Source organism: Podarcis gaigeae (assembly GCF_964106915.1).
Source record: "Podarcis gaigeae genome assembly, chromosome: 8".
NCBI lineage: Eukaryota > Metazoa > Chordata > Lepidosauria > Squamata > Lacertidae > Podarcis > Podarcis gaigeae.
This window is the reverse complement of record NC_139684.1, coordinates 33,953,778-33,972,504: the sequence shown is the minus strand read 5'-3', so window position 1 is coordinate 33,972,504 and position 18,727 is coordinate 33,953,778. Positions and strand designations below refer to the sequence as shown.

General features: G+C 44.0%; 2 protein-coding genes across 3 annotated transcripts in view; one reads left to right on the top strand and one right to left on the bottom strand.

Moving 5' to 3' along the window:
• ZNF423 (zinc finger protein 423) overlaps positions 1-18,727 on the top strand; it is a 422,985-nt gene that overhangs the window by 23,657 nt on the left and 380,601 nt on the right. The window lies entirely within an intron of this gene.
• HEATR3 (HEAT repeat containing 3) lies at positions 707-18,364 on the bottom strand. 2 transcript variants are annotated; one of them, XM_083750499.1, is made up of 15 exons: positions 18,212-18,364; positions 15,138-15,310; positions 13,857-13,944; positions 13,169-13,281; positions 12,508-12,617; positions 11,414-11,554; positions 10,511-10,791; positions 9,013-9,103; positions 8,660-8,811; positions 7,407-7,489; positions 6,280-6,416; positions 5,034-5,122; positions 4,566-4,709; positions 4,284-4,460; positions 707-1,582 (listed from the first exon to the last, which is right to left on the bottom strand). In XM_083750499.1, exons 2-15 carry the CDS (start codon positions 15,287-15,289, stop codon positions 1,469-1,471), a joined length of 1,872 nt encoding a protein of 623 aa, XP_083606625.1. In that variant the 5' UTR covers positions 15,290-15,310; positions 18,212-18,364; the 3' UTR covers positions 707-1,468. The 2 variants fall into 2 exon arrangements, with proteins under 2 accessions (XP_083606625.1, XP_083606624.1); XM_083750498.1 differs by lacking the exon at positions 18,212-18,364 and adding an exon at positions 16,621-16,956.

The window sequence follows — 18,727 nt, the reverse complement described above, 5'->3', positions numbered from 1 at the left end:
AACTAATATATTGTTGTATGAGCTTCTGAAGGAAATACCCTTTTTCATCTGATGCTGCTGGAAGTAGTCACTTGCCTACGAAAGCCGACATTCTACATACACATATTTATGGTAACAAAAGGTGCCGCACGACTCTATTCCTCAGCATGGCTAACCTGCTGCTTTCTGTTAATGCCTGCTTTCAATCCACTTAATCGACTCGAAGGAAATCTCGAGCTGGTTTTCCGCTATCTATATTTTCCCAACTGTTCAGCAAACACATTTCAAGGTGACAGGTGTGGGTGACTTTGCAGAGTGACAACAGTCACACCTGTTGTAGCTGCTCAACAGTAGCAGTCGATAGCAATCTATCATTTATATAGCCCAGGCTGGAAAAATCCCAAGCAAGGCGCTGCCTAGAAAAGGAAATGCTGGAAATATTTTTCCAACCTTGCGTACAGCTGGCACCTATAGGATCAAAACTGGTACTTAGGGAGGGCTCCCCCACCTGCTAGTCTGAGCCTGATACATATGGCAAAGAGTATATTTCAGGTTGAAAGAATCTTGGTATGTTTTTGCAGTGCAGTTAGCTAATATGTAGTTGGCACAAAGCCACCCCTAGGATAAAGCCACTTGGGTCTAATCCACAAGAATATTAAGTGTATTAAAGTAGATCAACTTAAAAGCAAATATTGGTTTTTCAGGGAATTATACCCTCAGAGCAGTCTATAAAAGCATACCTTTTTAATAGTCTTCCAACATAAATTAAATTCACATTTCCTTTGAAGAACAATGCTTTTGTACATGGAAGGCATGTATATTTCCACACAATGAAAATAAAATCCAGAGATTTCAAGCCAGTACCAATGTAATAGTCTAGATTTTTTAACCTTGGTTAAGAGAGTATGAGTACTCCACAGGCTTGCATGCTCCCTCACTTCCCTTTTAATGTCTGCACCAATGTTAACATTAACCATGATTATATCAAATCAGAGCTGGCAGCCATGGTTAGAAGTTGGTGTGCAAACTCCGGTTTGAGCTAACCATGGCCCAACACTACCCTCCAATTATCTCTGAAAAGTGGGGCAGGGAGGAATGCCATGTGCAGATGAAATAGGGAGAGTGGAAGGAAAGCAAGATCTTCCCAATCTTCTAATGATGGTTGGAAGATTAGGAATATTACATTAGGCCTTCAGCAGAGCTTACTCCTAAAATCTGATGCTGGTTCTTGAGAAACTGATGGGCGACATATACTTTTTCCAGTATTTAAGGGCACATTCTGACTACTGTCAACACTGAATCAAAATCAAATGGTGCGGCACTTACGGATGCTGAATCCAGTTTTAACGGCTCCGTAACTCCACAATATCTTAACTCTCCTCCTGCCACCAATCACTGAAAGGTGCTATATAAAAATCCCAAGCTAAAGTATTTAACAAACGATAATAAAAATATAGCTTTACAGTCTTTTTTTCCTATTCAAAAATTATTATTTTCTCTCCAATTTCTCTTGATAGGCAATGAATCTTCTTAAGTTCAGTTTCACATTGTCAAGCACACATAATTGATCTGAGCTGTACTGTCCTTTCCCTTCTTTCCGCATCTGCAATTCAAAAGGGGGAAAAAAGACAAGTGCATTATGTTCATATTCTACAAGAGAGGAATCCCAAACCATCCAAAAACAAACAAGCAAGCAAACAAAAACCCTCTGCAAAAGGAGATGTTGTATGCAGTCCTTTCAAAACCAGGGCATTGATGTCTCTTGCCCAAAGTAACAAGTTGGAGTGGGTGGCAAGAATAACTAAATTATCTTCACTCACAAGCTTAAAATGGGCAGTGCTCCACCAACAGGGATTTAGTTATTTATTAAAAATATTTCTATTCAGCTATTCATAAAAAAATCAGAGCAGTTTACAACAATTATACATAGAAGCATACAGTAAAAAGTTAAAAATCAGAAAGCAGCTATTATGGAAAGATGTATTTTCAATTGCCTGTATAAATCCGACAGAATAGAAACATTTCCAGCAGGCTTTCAGAAGTCGGAAGAGAAGGCGCCTGCTGAATCTCTAGTGACAAAGTGTTCCACAGGACTGGGCTGATGACACTAAAGCAGAGCTTTCCAAACTTTCCACATTGGTGATATACTTTTTAGACATGTATCATTTCACAAGATGGTAATTCAGTTTTACTAGCAAACCAGAGGTTAAATCAACCCTTTTCTAGTTCCGGAAGGAGCGCAGGGAGCATTTGTGTGACGCGCCAACACACTAACGTGTCGCGACACACAATTTAGTAAGCTCTGCACTAAAGGCTTGGTTTCTTGTTACGGTCAAATGAGCCTCACCAACACAGGGAATGTCCAACAGTGCTCCCTGCAGATGATCTCAGTGATCAAGGTGGGCTATAAAACCATGGAATAAATAATAATTATAATCCTGGTGAGCACTCCCTCCCTCTGATAATTCAACACTTTAGGTGGTATCCAATGCTAGTCCTACTCAGCGCAGACCTACTGAAGTTAACACACATGATTTACTTTCATTAGTTGAAGTTGGTCTAATCTCAGTACCTGTTAGGGGGCTACAACCCAAGCGGCAGACTCACACGTGTACAATGCTCAAATACCAGGACCAACTCCAGGTTTGAGGAGGCCCATAGTAGAAGGCCCTCTGTTGGGTCCCCTTCTAATCAATGGAGCTCTTCTGTGTAGGTGAGTCTTAGTGGAATCATCTGATGTCATCAGCAGCAGACAGCACTGGGCAGCTGAAAGTCGCCTTTTAAAATTTTTCCATAATGCCCTAGTGTAGGCATTATGGGAAATTAAAACAACAGCTTTTAAACCAAACTGGTCACTGCTGATTACAGTAGCTGATTGTGGGTGGGTTTTTGTTTCTGTTTCAAGAAGGGCTTAGGACAGGCACCAGAGTTGCGCCTACAGGGATGCTGAGGCCTCAACAGCTGCTGTGTGCTGATCCTAGGGCTTGCTTGCTACTTTTGTCATGGATAACTTGCAACCAAGGCCACAACCACACCATCCATTCAAAAGCCACTCTTATACCACTTTAAACAGTCATGGTTTCCCTCAAAGAACCCTGGGAACTGTAGTTTGTTCAGGGTCTCCTAGCAACTCTCCATACCCTTAAACAAGCTACAATTTCCAGGAATCTTTGTGGGGGCTGATGGTTTGAATTGGTATGTTGTTGCTTTGAATAGATGGTTTAGATGTGAACTGAATGTGTGAACTCCCACCACTGATTAGGCCGTTGTCGATTGATAGGAAAGGTCTGGAAGTGCTGGCTGATGTGTGCTAGCTCATTCACACATGCGCAAGTCTTTACCTGACCTTAAGAACATAAGAAGAGCCTGCTGGATTAGGCCAATGGCTCATCTGGTCCAGAGTTCTGTTCTCACAATGGCCACCCAGATGCCTAAGGATAACTTGCCAGCAGGACCCGAGCACAATAATACTTTCCCCTCCTGTTGCTCCCAGCAACTAGTATTCAGAAGCGATACCCCCCGCCCCAGTGATGAACACATAGGTGTGCACTCAACCCCTTAGTCCTTTCTCCTCCTTGGAGAACCCACACTAGTACACTTTGACTCGGCAAACTAGGAAATGACTAAGCAGCATCTGTCTCCCAGGCTGGCAGACAAGCTCCTTCCTTGTGTTCCAGAGCAACATGTTCTCTGGGGCTGGCAGGTACAGCACTGCAATTATTTCTCAGACGATGCCTTTGCATTAACCCCTCAAAACCTAAAATTTAATCCCCACAAAAAGCCAAATTCTCCGAGATTCCAAACAGCTAGCACTGGCCTGACCTAATAAAAACCACCTGGTCATATTTACTAAACTCTGTTCAGCTGTGACAGAAGCACACACATTATCTGAGCAAAGCTAGGCAAGCTTGTCTTAACAGCAACATGACACTGAAGAAGGACAGACCCAAAAAACGGCTCTTATGAGATGCCGACACGGAGCTGGCTCAGGTCTATGACGACAGACAGGGCTCAACAAAAAGAGAAGGGGGGAAACCAAACACCTTCCTTTCTTACCACTAGCATTCTAACACTTCTAATATTGACTTGCCTCCATCTTTGGAGAGATATTATTGAACCAAGGAGGACTAGAAACTTGCTCTCCCCTTTTTTCCCCTCAACAATATTTTTTTTAAGGTATTCAATATGAATCTTGGATGCAACTGCGGTAAAGAAAAGTTTTCCCAACTGGAGGCATAAGTGAAGTCACAAACCCTATTAGTGTTTCAAGTACTTCCCTCTCACAGTGAATAAAATAGGCTTACCCGCGATTTGAAAACTGGCTGGAATTCCTTAAGTGCATATAACAACTTTATTTGCTCTCCTGCCTTTTCGGCTTCTTTACCATCAGCGAACACATCAAAGAGGGCATCCAGAGCTTCCCCCACCACCACAAGGGAAGGATCCTTCGTTGCAACGTCAAGGAGGAATTTCCCAATCATCTGAAATGACACAGAAACAGGTACCCCAAAAATCACTACAGATCTTACAAGCAGTAATGTCATTGCCAGAAGTGAGAGATAGGTATTTCCATACAGAAGTTTTACCTTTAGTGTTTCTGCTGTGTCTTCCACCTTGGCCAGCACACTGCCAGCAATTCCTAGAATGCTAACCACATTTACTCGGACACTAACATTGGTATTCTGAATACCGGCTTCACATAAAGTCATCAGCTGCTCAGGAGACATGCTCTGTTTAAAAGAATAAAAATTGGGACTGGTGAGGGGAAGAGATAAAACACTCAGCATCCAAGCTGTTTAAAAGCAAATGCCAAAGAACATTTTTTAATTCAAGTGTTTAAGGGATCAAACATATAAAAGTGGAGGGCTAGCACCTCAGGCTATTTACAAACAGGTTGCAAAGAAGCAACGGATATAGACAAAAAGCACTCTGTACATGTTTGGAGACACTGGCTGCATGTTAGGAGAACAGCCTTTCCATACTTCTCCTTCACCCAGTTTTCTCAGTTTATCCCCCTTCTGGCACCTCCATCCCTGGGAAAAAAGCAGTCTCACCTGAGATATATTATTAGACGCCAGTGTTTGCAAAAGGGCTCGCAAGGCGCTGGTTACGGCTTCCAGGAACTCCATTTCCTTTGAAAATTCTGGACAAAAGGAAAAAATCCCAATGAAGTTGTTCAGGGCTTGAAACCCAAGAAGTTACACACGCTTACATGGAGGCAAATTTCATTGAGATAAACACATATGGTATCTGGGGAAATGTTGGTGATTCTCAACACTCTTTAATTATTTTGAGTAGCACCTCACATTACAGAGGTTCAGCATTTGTCTACACACTTTTGCCATCTCCACCTCATCGCAATCTCACCCCCAAATTACCCACCAGCTCTACTTCAAAGGACAACCATTTGCCAAGGTCTTCAAGAAACTATGCCGAATCAACATTGGCTATAGTTATCAATGACTCATTGATAAAAGACTTTCAGCTGGGTTTGTGGTGCTCTAAGGCAGCCAGTTAGTTTTTTAAGTTTACGCTCCACAAGTTTAAATAAAAAGGTTTTGTTGTTGTTGTTGTTTAGTCGTGTCCAACTCTTCGTGACCCCATGGACCAGAGAATGCTAGGCACAGGAGGCTTAGAACACCTCAAATATGGGTGTTGATGGAGAACGTCAGTAAGAGAGATCCACTGCCCCATGTCCTGCTCATGGCCTTGCCACTGTGGGAAACAAGAGTTGGGCCTTTGGACTTCTCCTGTAGGGGTCTTCTTCTGTTCTGTTGTCCCCAGGCTGCGTAACTCCCTGCCCCAGGACATCTGTGTGGCTTCCTCCTTGATAGTGTCCAGGCTTCCACAGGACTCTGATCTGGCTGCCATCCAGTATGTCCTCGCTCTCGGTTTTCCTCCAGAACTGTTTGCCTACTGTGTTATGCTGTTTTTAGGGTGTGTGTCTATGATTCTTAATTGTACTTTTCTTGCTTCTTTCACTTCTCATATTCATTTTATTGTACAGCCATTTGAATTCCAGTTTTAAGTGTTCTTCACAGATACATCATGGACTGCTAGAATGAAGCTTCACAGACCACAGTTTGAGAAACCCTGCTGTTAATAAATAAATAAAAAACCCATACTGCCCACATGTAAACCAGAACGATGTAAGGAAATACAATAAAAGTGGGATGCTGGTAGCAACTGTGAACAGCAGTGGGATGTGGGGTGGGGGAAGGAGAAGCAAAAGGAGAGAAATATGAAGGGAAAGGGCAGAGATTTGCTGAGGTAGCCATGACCGTAGCACATGAAACATACCTGGCTGAGAAAATATTAACTGGGACAGGTGCTGGGAGAGCGACTGAAGCACTGAAGCACCCCCAAGACATTCCACATCAGACACCAACAAAATGCTGTGGAGACAGGTCAGGGCTCTATACTGGACCATGTTCAACCTGTAAGAAAATGGAACATTCAGCACAGCCCCTAATCAAGAGCCATAAAGCAGAGAAGAGGAACACCAACAATACAACCCCCCATCAAAAGAATGGATCTTCCAGCCCCCATTTTCCTAGGGGTCATATGGCTATGTGCTCCATCATGGATTGCCAGCCTTTTTGAGCCAGTGGAATTTTGTGGGTGTTAGCCACAAAATGGTTCCTGTAGAGGTATGGGAAATGACAAAATGGCTGCCGGGGGGAGCCATGTCCTAACACAAAATGGCTGCCATTGAGGTATGGCATAATGGGTGCCACATCTAAAATAGAAGAGCAAGAGAGAGACATGCCTGTCCCTTCAGGGAAAATGCTGTACTCAAATCACAGGGGGCTCTGGAAACCCCTCCTCTATTCAGAACAGATGTGAGGAAGGGTGCCCAACCCCAGCCTCCACTGAAATGTGGGCATGCTTAAAGGGATGCGTTCAAAGTAGGAAAGGGTGAGACAGTGCAAATAAGAAATGAGCAAAAGAGCAGCCCCTTATATATTGCCAATGTCCTGCATTCTGTGCAGTGGAACCAAGCCTGTGGAACTGCATCCCAATTGAGATTAGACAGGCACCTTTCTTGCTGAACATAACTAAGACTTTCTTGTTCCAAAAAAACACCTCAAATGTTTTCAAAGGGTTGTGGGGTGGGGGGGGGGGAGGAAAAATTAACTGAAGTGCAGCAATACAGATCACTGAAACAGACTGCTTTATTAGTATGTCCTTGTATATATAAAAACGTGATAATCATGAACTAGGCAAGTGCTCAGATGTTCAAGTGACAGTTTTTAAATAACAAAAGTGCTCTTGTCTTAATGGAAAAGAATAAAGCCCCGTTTAGTCCCAGTTCTTTTTTTCAATAGCAGTGAGCCTGGATCCCATTGGAAACCCCACAAATGAGGAGACACATTGCTTTCCTAATAATATGACTGGAAACATAACGAAAGTGAATTAACTCCTACTTTTTAATAAGTGGCTTCCAAGCTGGACTGTGCATGCAGACATCAATAGCAACACTGTTGGGAAACCCAGTTTTTTCAAGTATCTAGGAAAAGAAAAAAGCTGTTATGCTTCACCACCACTAAGTACAAAATTCAAATTCCTAAGAACACCAGTTTTCCTTAAAAAACAAATGATGTTTCTAGTCCTTATGGCTGCATAGAAGTGCATGGGCAACAGTTTTAATGGCAGGATAAATTATGCAAAATATGCAATTTTCTTGCTTTGCATAATTTGTAATTCATACAGGTTGTGGAATTGAGCATTTCTTGCTTTGATGCAGAATTTCAGTGCTTTACTGCCTTGATAATCTTCACAACAGTTATGTTAGCATCCTTGACTTCAGGAAGGAACAGGTAAAAGAAAGTTCTTTTTTTCACAGCACATAGTTAAACAATGGAATACCTGCAGGAAGCAGTAATGGCTACCAATTTTGATAGTTCTAAAAGGCAAATTCATGGAGGAAAAGGCTATGCTGTGCCTCTACAGATGGAAGCAGTAATGCTTCTGAACACCAGTTGCTGGAAACCACCAGAGGAGAGAGTGCTCTTGTGCTCATATTCTGTTTGTAGGTTTCCCACAGGTATCTGGTTGGCCACTGTGCGAACAAGATGATGGACTACAATCATATAACTGTAGTTGGAAGGGACCCCAACTGTCATCTAGTCCAACCCCCCGCATTGCAGGAATCAAAACTAAAGAATGCCTGACAGATGGCCAGCCAACCTCTGCTTAAAAACCTCCAGTGAAAAGTACACAAATGAAGGTGAGTTTTACCACCAGAAAGTCCTTCCTCGTGTTTAGTCAGAATCTCCTTCCTTGTAATTCTAATTCTTTGGTGTGGGCATTACCCTGTGGAACTGCAGAAAACCGGCCATGCCTCCAATCCAGGATACTTCCTTGCATTTCCCTTCCAACAGCCAGCCACTATTTTGCAGCCACCGTTGGGTTTTCTTTTTTGGGGGGAGGTGGGAAGTCCCACCCCAAAAGGGATTTTGTCTTCCTAATACCTACTTTACCAAAAGATACATAGGTAGACTTCTTTCTATGAAAAGTGAACCACAACTCCACATCCCAGTATCACAAAAGCACTTTTCCAGAAATGCAATTCAAAGGCCATATCTGGAAACACAGAACTTAACTGGTCACGTGATCATCTGGACCCTGGCACACAGGTGTTGGGGGGAGGGGAGGGAAGAGAAGAGGAGGACTCTACCTTCTTGGGAACAAGGTGGTTCCGAAGCGCTGTATGCAGCTCAGCCGAAAGGCACAGGGGTGACAGAAGCTTCCCACCTTCGTTGTAGTTGTCCATAAAGGCATCGCTTTCATCGCTACTGGATAACTCTTCCCATTCGTCATCGGAGGGGTCTGAAAACATGCAGTTCTGGCATTTAAATAAATCTCAACGGGATCATTTGTTCAATAACTTTTTAAAGTGGTATGATACTGCTTTAAATGTATAGTGCAGCCAGGGCCAAAGATCCGGGGGGGGGGGGGTTGTTATTGTTTCTACAAGAGGAAGGAAACAGAAGCCCAGATACCACCTGAGCAAGAGGGCAACAGAAATACCTTCATTGCAGCACATGTTAACAATGATTTCCAGGGCTGTCTGCTGAGCTAAGAGTAAAGCTGCCACCTGCTTCACCTCCTGCTTACTGCCCTACAAAGCAAATAACACAATAAATATTTGATATACCAGGTCATGCTATTTGTCCATTTGTTTTATTTATTTAAAGGCATTTCTAAACAACTTTCTGTAAAAAAATTAATAAATCTCTACATGGTGTTCGCTGTGTACAGTATAAAAACGATATCCATTAGCACAAAAATGCCACCTAAAACCAATAAAAATAGCATAAAAACAAATAAAACAGCCTGATTCAGAGGTAACTGAGAAATAAGAGCCTCAAATCGCTGGATGGTTGCTTCCAGTGGCCGTGTGTGTGTGTGTGTGTGTGTGTGTGTGTGTGTATTAAACAACACTCAGGATAGAATAATGCCCAGCACCACTCCATAGTACGACTGCCAAGGGGCGGACACATAATCCCCTCAATGCTAAGCCACACCACACCACACATTTGAAGTGTCACGATACCACTTTAAACAGTCATGGCTTCCCTTCAAAGAATTCTGGGAGCTGTAGTTTAATGGAACCCCTCCCATTTCCATCCCAGAGCTACAATTCCCAGAGTTCCCTGTGAAGAGGGACTGAATGTTAAACAATTCCGTGAATTGCAGCTCAGGAAGGGGAGTAGAGGCCACCCAACAACCATCAACACTCGTACCATACTACATCTCCCATAATTCTTTGGAGGAAGCCATGACTATTTAAAGTGGTATCATGGCACTTTAAATGTATGGTGTGCATATGGCCCTAATCTTAGAACCCAGACCCGTAGGAAGGAGCGATACCAGTGCAACACAGTGCCACCAACTCACATGTCTCAAAGACAATGACCCTATCTGGCACTGGGTTGCCTACCTCCAAGGTTAGCCAACATGGGGCCTATCAGATGCAGTTAGACTACAGCTCCCATCAGCCCCAGGCAGTATGGCCGATTTACTTATTTTATGTGCTCCTTCATATTTCCTTGAGCAGTTTACAAATTCTACCCCCCAAAAAAGAACCAATATAAGAAACACAATACAAATCCCACATTCAGCAGCAAACTGTACTACCAATCACCATCATCTTAACAATTAGCCTGCATTTTAAGTGATGTGAATAAATAAACCTTTCAACAATGAACACAAAGAACTGCCAGAAAAGCAAACTGTGTACAAATGATACATAGAAATGCTATATAATTACAATTTACAAATTTCAGAAATATTACCCACAAAGCATGTAATATTACAAAAAAGCACATAATAGAATCACCAAATTGGCTGAGGTTGATGATGCTTTTTAAAAATTTATTACCATCCTTCACCCTACACTCAGTTTCTTTAGAAAAGTGAAACACCCCCACCCCCAGCACCCAAACAGTACTGGTTTTGTATGTGTTTTTTTCCAGCAGAGAAAGTCTAGCTTGCAACATCTAGGGCTAAGATCAGCCACACTTACAGGAAGTAGATCTGAAATGTCACTTTCTTCTTTGGTGGCTCCTTTAGGAGTTTCCTCCATCTCCTCATCATTATTAAGTATTGAGAGGTCCCCATCACCCAGATTTCCCTCAGCCTCTGGTTCAGCTGAGCTTTTCAACCTTTCCACTTCCGCTTCCTTCATCTGAATAATCATCTCACCAGCATCAATGGCTAAGCACTCTGAGAAAATCTTCAGGATGGCATTCATGGTGCTTGCCTGGCTACCAGATGGCAGGGTGTTCCTTATATTCCAAGTGACACCTTAAACAAGAAAGTGATTAACATAGATAAAAGCCATAAACCCTGGTTATAGTATCTGTGGAGCAAATAAAGTGCAAGTGCTCCTCCATGAAAAACAACTCCTTGCATGTAGAAAATCACCCAGGAGAAGAGTACTAGGCTAGCTATCTCCCTGACATTCTAATTTTCTTGATGCGGGGAGTTCCCACATTGGAGAATATCCAAAACACTTGCAATTTCCCCACCTGCCAGAAGGCACTCAAGTCCACGAACAGCTGCTATCACATCATTCTGATGAATATGCAGATCAGGAAAGATAAAGATGAGGTACAAATATTGTATCTGCCCTTAGGTGAACTGGAACCCAAATCCTTTAAAGTGCCTCCACCCGTACCTTATGACCTGAAATCTGGGATGAGAGGCCTGCTTGTGATCACATTGGTAGGAATGGCTCCAAGACAGGGCCTTCTTTGTGGTGGGACCCCAGCTATGGAACTCCCAGGGAAAATCAGGCAGTCCTCCTCTTTAATGGCATTCAGAAGAAGGGAGAGCAGATGTGACTATCATGAAGGGACCCTGCACTTCTGAATTTCCCATTACGCTACTGCCACAACACAGTACTCATTACCCAGTTGAAACCTACCTGCCACCAGAGTCCGTAAAAGAATGTCCTCCATGCCTTTCTCTGATGATAATAAGATCATTTCCAGAACTTGGTGTGCAGAAGAATCAAAGGACGACAGCAGGTCTGGATTATCTTCTGTCACAGCCTGTAAACATGATGCTGTGGAGATAGAAGAAAGCATTTAAACTGAGACTGCAATTCCAAGATGTCACTCATTAAAACACATCTGTCAAGATAACCTTACCCATATATGCCCACTCAACCAATTCAATATGTGGAGCTGTCACTTTTACAAGTGCCATACAGCATTCTTTCTGCAAATAATTCTGTAAAGAAACTGATCCTTCAGTGAGGCAGCAGCTACACTCCCTGCCCAATGACATAAGGCAGCTGCTTTCTCTGTACTGTTTCTGGAGCATCCTAAAATATTTTGTTTGTTTGTTTGTCTGTTTAGGTAAGACTTACATGTATTTTAATATACCATATTATTTCATAATGTATATTTTTAAGCTGTTGCTTTTATTTATTTTGGGGGGAAATAGCTTAACTTGTTTTTGCCTTTCAAGTTCCATCAGTAATTTTAATATTTGCATTTTATATTTCATGTCTACTGCTTAAAGGTTTGTAACAATTAAGCAGTATACAAATGCTGCTAAAGAAGAAATAAAACAGTATGAGTTTCTTCAGCTGCAACAGGTTTCTGCCAACCACAGATTTACCTGTGGAACTGGAATTCAATACAGTGGTACCTTGGGTTAAGAACTTAATTCGTTCTGGAGGTCCGTTCTTAACCTGAAACTGTTCTTAACCTGAGGTACCACTTTAGCTAATGGGGCCTCCCGCTGCCGCTGTGCCACCGGTGTGCGATTTCTGTTCTCATTCTGAGGTAAAGTTCTTAACCCGAGGTACTACTTCTGGGTTAGCAGAGTCTGTAATCCGAAGTGTTTGTAACCCGAGGTACCACTGTACCAGCTTGCTGAGAGGCTCTGGAGGATGTGTTTGCCCAGAAACCCCAGAACCAGTGGACCTGAGAGAGTTTCATATCTGCAAGAGACACCTGACAGAGGCTCTCTGCAGCTGAAAACCTCCCATAAACATGTCCCTTTACTCACCCACTGCGATAGCCAAGTCCACGTTTTTGCGAAATCTCTTCAGATACTGGAGCACAATATCCAAGCAACCTTGTTTGTTGAATATAGAGACCGCTGTACTGTTACATTCGCTAACAAAGACACAAAGGGATCTTTAGCAAACCAGCTTGGCAAGCACATTGAAAACTTAATTTTAAAAAATATATATGCTTCTTTGATCCTGGAACAAAGAAAGCAATGTAAGGCTAAACCACATTTTAGCATTGCAAGGAAATACCAGTGTGTACACTCCCTCTTCACCTCATGACCTCTTTTAAAGCCATGTAGGTAGGTGGCCATCACTGCTTCCTGAGGGAGTTCCATAGCTCAACCACCATGCACAGTCTACCCCCACCAACCAACCTTCCACCTGCCTTCTTATTTACAAAGAGTGCAGGAGAAGGCCATGCCTGACAGTTTCTCCTTGGTCTTGGCGTTGCGCCTTTGTAGTACTCAGCAGGGGACAAGGATGGATACAAAACTAGAATTAGCTGCCTCTGCCTCTCACTGGTTCTGGCTCTGCCTACTGTGGGTCTCCTTGCTTTCCACTGCACCAATCTCAGTGAGCAGCCGCCGCCACGGCCAGTGGGGCCATCAAAATTGGACCCAGCTCCGACACCAAGTATTTCAAGATGGCGCTCACCAGACATTCCAGAGGAGGTTCACAGCCTCGTTGGCAATATCTTCCATACAGTTCTTGTGTGTATCTTTGATTTCCTTCAGAGAGCCGTTGCTCTCCTCAAGTCCTGCTCGACACTGCATTGCAAGATGGGTTACGAAGAGGAGGGTGTAAAAGCAGAACAAATCAGACCAAACAGGTAGTTGCAAGAAGACATTTGAGCCATGTTCACACCACACATTTAAAAGCACTATAGTACCACATTCCTGAGGTAGTTTAACAGCCAATCCTGGGCACCCTGGAAAGTATATCTCTGGGAGGGGAATAGGGGCTTCCTAACAACTCTCATCACCTGTAACAAACTCCAGCTCCCAGAATCCTTTGGGAAAAGCCGTGACTGTTTAAAGTAGTATCACAGCACATGGTGTATATAATTTTAGATATATAATTTTGTGATGTTAAGTTGTTTTAAACCAGGGGTCAGCAACCTAAGGCCCACGGGTCATTTGACCGGCCCACGAGCGGCGCCTGAATCGAGTTGTCTGCTCACGCGCTGTGCTAAACTGGATGCTGGACTAGATGGGCACTTCTTGGTCAGTGCCATATGAAAGCAGCCTAAGGCTGCCTAGTGAGTTAATGGCGGAGGTAGGATTTGAAATGGGAGCTTCCTGGCTCACTGCTCAGTTCTTTCACCACCATGCTGGCTACATACCTCTTTCAACAAAGCTACAAGAGGAGTCATGATATCTTTAGTGACCATGTCGTCGCAGACGTCGAATCCTCCACAAGCACTGAGATTTCTGTAACACAGCCAAAAACTCTGGGTTCAGATTCTTGTTAAAATAAGTTATACCAGATTAAGGTTTATCATCATCATCATCTGTAGCAACAACAATACATAATCAGAGAAATTTCACCTAAAACAAGAACCAAAAGTTTTGAATAACAGATGTATACATTGTCACTTGGGTGGTACAAAACATTTGGAAATAAAATAGTATTCTAATAATTAAACTTCGGCAAACTATGCTGCTGCTGTTAGTCTCTTGGACCTCTGCAAAGTAACAGAAAATCTGGTTCTCACTATCAGGCAAGTGGGATCTGCAACAAAATACTGCAGTGTCTAATGTATTTTCAGGGTACCTGCCCCTCCATTACATCCCTGCCCCCCATATTGTCGGCGTTCTGTCCACAATGCACTCAGTCTCACTGGGTCATTTTGGGAAGTTTTTTTCCTGAGGTTCTCTGCCCAAAAAGTTTATTTTGCTCTTCTACAAAAACCTAGGGGTTCCTCCTACATTGCACCTCCCCTTTATCCACGAATGCTACTCTTTTAGTTACAGTGCTCGTAGTCTGTATATTTGAAATAGAATGATAATAAACAGGGGAGGATAAGGAACAGGGAAGCGAGATGGGGAAAGGATGGGCTTATGAGCTTGTCACTGGGCATGGAGACTATTTGCCTCAAAGCAACAACTGCTGTGATCTGGTACTCTATCTACCACAGGCTACAATGGTTTCTGTCCGGGGGACATATTGGTATAACTAGACCAATCAGTGCAAGCAATACTGAGGTAGATGGACCAATGGTCTGACTCAGCAGAAGGCATATTCTATGTTCCTAAGGGGTGTACTCTTTACACTTGGTGGAATTTGCCTATGTAATGTATCGCCACTTAGATGGCTTTAAAAAAAAAAAGGATTATACAGATTCATCAACCGCTAACAGCCATCACTAAATGGAGCCTCATTGTTCAGGGATAGTATATCTCAAAATATCATGTGCTGAGGACAACAGCAGGGAAAGGCTCATTATCTCCATTCCCTGATTTGGCTGCTTTCTGTAGTGTGACTGAAAAAGACATGGTTTTATGCATTTAAGTGGGGGGGGGGAACAGATGCTCATGAATTCTCAGCACCCACCACCCACATGCCCTCCTGAGCATGCTTCAAAACACTGCTTTCTTCCAGCTTGCCACCATTTGTAACTCACCGAAGAGCTCCTGCCGCTGTCTCTCGAACTGCCAAACTCTTATCGAGCAGCATGGGACCCAAACACCGGACAACATCCCTCTGCAGAAAAGCTGGGATTGTTTGTTTCTGCTGCAATAGTTTGGAGATGCTGGCACAGGCAAATTCTCGCATGTCAGCACTGGGGTGTTGAAGCTAGAAAGAGGCACACAGAGGGAGGTTAGAATACTACAGGGTGGGAGACGCCGACAGATTTTATTTATTTATTTTCTATACTGCCCTTCATTCAAGGATCCCAGGGCAGTTTACAATATAAAAGCTCAAAAATACACACCATAGTGACAAACAAAAACAATAACCCCCCACACAGAGCGTTTAAAAAGCCATGAATTATTTGATTAGCCAAAGGCCTGGGAGAAGAGGAATATTTTTGCCTGGTGCCTAAGGATATGGAAGGAAGGCATCAGGCGAGCCTTCCTGGGGAGAGCATTCCGCAAATGGGGAGCCACAGCAGAAAAGGCCCGTTCTCATGTTGCTGCCCTCCAGACCTATCATGGAGGAAGCACATGAAGAAGGGCCTCAGATGAGGATCGCAGGGTCTGGGTCACTTCATGAGAAGAGGTGGACATTGACGAATTGCAGCCCTGAGGCGTTTAAGGCTTCATAGGTCAAAATCAGCAATTTGAATCGGGTCTGGAAACTTACTGACAGCCTGTGCAGTCGGGGCCAGGATTGGTGTTATATGTTCAAACCATCTTGCTCTGGTGAACAACCTGGCTGTTGAATTCTACACCAGCCGAAGCATCTTTAGAGGCAGCTCTACCTATAATGCTTTGCAGTAATATAACCTCATGAGAAGAGAAGACTCCCTGAAAAAGACCCTGGTGCTGGGAAAGATTGAGGGCACAAGGAGAAGGGGACGAAAGAGGACGAGATGGTTGGACAGCCTAACATGAATTTGACCAAACTGTGGGAGGCAGTGGAAGACAGGAGTGCCTGGCCTGTTCTGGTCCATGGGGTCACAAAGAGTCAGACACAACAAAACAACAACAATAACATAACAGAGGTTAACAGAGCATAGACAACAGAATAAAGCACTTATTCTTTGCAGTAACAACAAGCACCCTAAGAAAAGGTAGGTGGATCTGTCTTGTTCCTCGTGGTTCGTAGTTGAACCCTGTATCTGCCTTTATCAAGAGCTTGCTCTCTTATAGGGCACGAGCAAGCGATCACAGCTTCACGCCCTTTATCAGAAGCTTCACTCGCTGATTTCTCGGGGGGGGGGGGAGGGAGCAGGCCAGGTCAGTTGGCAACCTCCATTCAGGCTCCCTTGGAGCGCGCGCAGGAGCAGACCAGGTCGAATCTTTCCTGGTAAGTTGGCAACCCGAGTTGAAACCCCTTGGCGGGCGATTATGCATGCAGGCGGTTTGCTTTCGCTTTCGGGCTCGGAGAGGGAAGGAGGCGGAAACCGGTTTCTCCCTCCCCCCTCCCCGCCCCGCTCTTACTTTTTCCAGCAGCTCCGCGGCCGGGGATCCTGCTCCGGCCTCCCCGTCTTGCACGCTCAGGGTCCCCGCTGGAGAAAACGGCTCGTGGCGGAACCGCTTGGTCTTGCTTTTGCCCATGATCTTTGCAAACCCTGGACGCTTCCACGGCAAGGAAAGCGAGGAGAGGAACCGGGGCGTGTTGGCCTGGCCTTCACCCCCACGTGTGCGGCTTCGGCGCAGGCGCCGCTGCTGCTGCTTCCCCGGGAAACGTCCGCCCCGGATGCGCTTGCACTGGGGGCCGGGCTGCAGCCAGAAGCAGCTGGGAGACGGAGGGAGAAGCATCTCAGCTAGAATAAGCTGGGAAAAGCCTTTCCCGCCAGCTCATCCAGCTGTGTGCTTAACTCCGCAGCACGCTGGTTGGAGTTGAGGGGGCTTGCTCCCAAGTAAGTACTGTACTGATTGCACGGACTTGCAAATAGATAGCACCAGCCGCTTCAACGTAATCATTTCAGGGGTGTTGGAATATTATGTCACACTTCAAGGTGGCTTTATTATTATTATTATTAATTGTTACTACTATGACTTAATTACTTTAATTAATAAATAATTAAGTTTGTATACTCTCCTTCGCCTGAAGATTCCAGGGCTGTTCACAACATAAAAACGAGAACACAAAATACATAACCAAAACCAAAGCAATAACCCTGAGCTCAATGCCTGGTTGAAGAGAAGCGTTTTAGCCTGGCGCCTTAATCACAGGATCCTAGAATGGCAAAGCTGGAAGGCACCCCAGGGCCCACCCTACCCCAGAGAGGTGCCTCCTCCTACTGCCCCACAAGGGCCTGGGAGGCACCCTCTGGCCAGCCCTAGAGGCACCATTCACCTGGGGAGCTGCTGTGCAAGCCTTTGTGAGGCAGAGATGTGAGAGGGCTTCAGAGATGTGAGGGAAGGAAAGAGGGACAGAGGCCAGTGTTGCCAAACAGCACCCTTGACCATCATTCAAGGCACCGTGGGGTGCCCCAGCACATTGGTTGAAAACCACCGCCTTCTTATAATATAATAATAATAATTTATTATTTGTACCCCGTCCATCTGGCTGGGTCTCCCCAGCCACTCTGGGCGGCTTCCAACAAAGATTAAAAATACATTAAAATGCCACATATTAAAAACTTAAGACTCATACCGACTGTCCTAAGCAGTGGAAAGAAAAAAGAGAGGTTTGTGGACAGCAGCCATGGTTTAGCTTTCCACAGTTTGAAAATTTTTGCAACTTAGGAAAGCCAGAGTGCAAAGTTTTTCAGAACGAAGCTGGTGGCAACATGAACCCAAATGCAGAACACTGCTGCATAGGCTTAAAACTGAATAAAAACATTCACGTTATTAAGGTTTTAGAAGCCTGTGAAACAACACGTGTTCCCCTCAAGCATATCTTACAGCACAGTGCTATGCACATTTCCTCGGAAGCAAGTTCACTGGGACTTACTCCTAGGAAATCGAGCCCAGGACTGAAGCATTAGTTTCTATTTATGCAGTACGGCAAAGCGAACACTTAGATAATAAATGCAAGCTGCTCCCCACAGAAATTAATTAGAAAATGAAAGGTCTCTTATACCACATATTAGGTGATCCGCCAGTGTCAGTCTTGGAAAAATCGATGGAATTGTCAGGAAATTCCTTCGTTGCGCAGAAGGGGGAGAAATGATACCCCAAGTTCTCCAGTATATTTGTCTTGATGAGAATCTTTCCCACATATTGCCTGCTGTGAAGTTTCCTCTTCCATTGTCTTGGTTCAAAATGTAAGACTGCAGCAAAGGCTGGGGAAGACTGGCGGTTTCAGTTATCCAGAAGGGGAAGGGGAGTGTTCATTTACATGCTTACGGAAAATTAGACATGCCCAGACTAGCCCCTGGGGTTGCATGGGCCTGATTCTGATGAAGATCATTATATCATAACAGCCGTAAAATTCAAATAAGAATAAACACTTTGTAAAGCTAATATTTTGGTACTAATACATCAAATGTTACATTCCTCCCCTCCCAAGATTTCAGAAGTTTATTTTATTTATTATTTCACAATACTTATGTGGTGTTTGATTGTAACAAAACCTCTATGAGGTTTGTGAAAGATA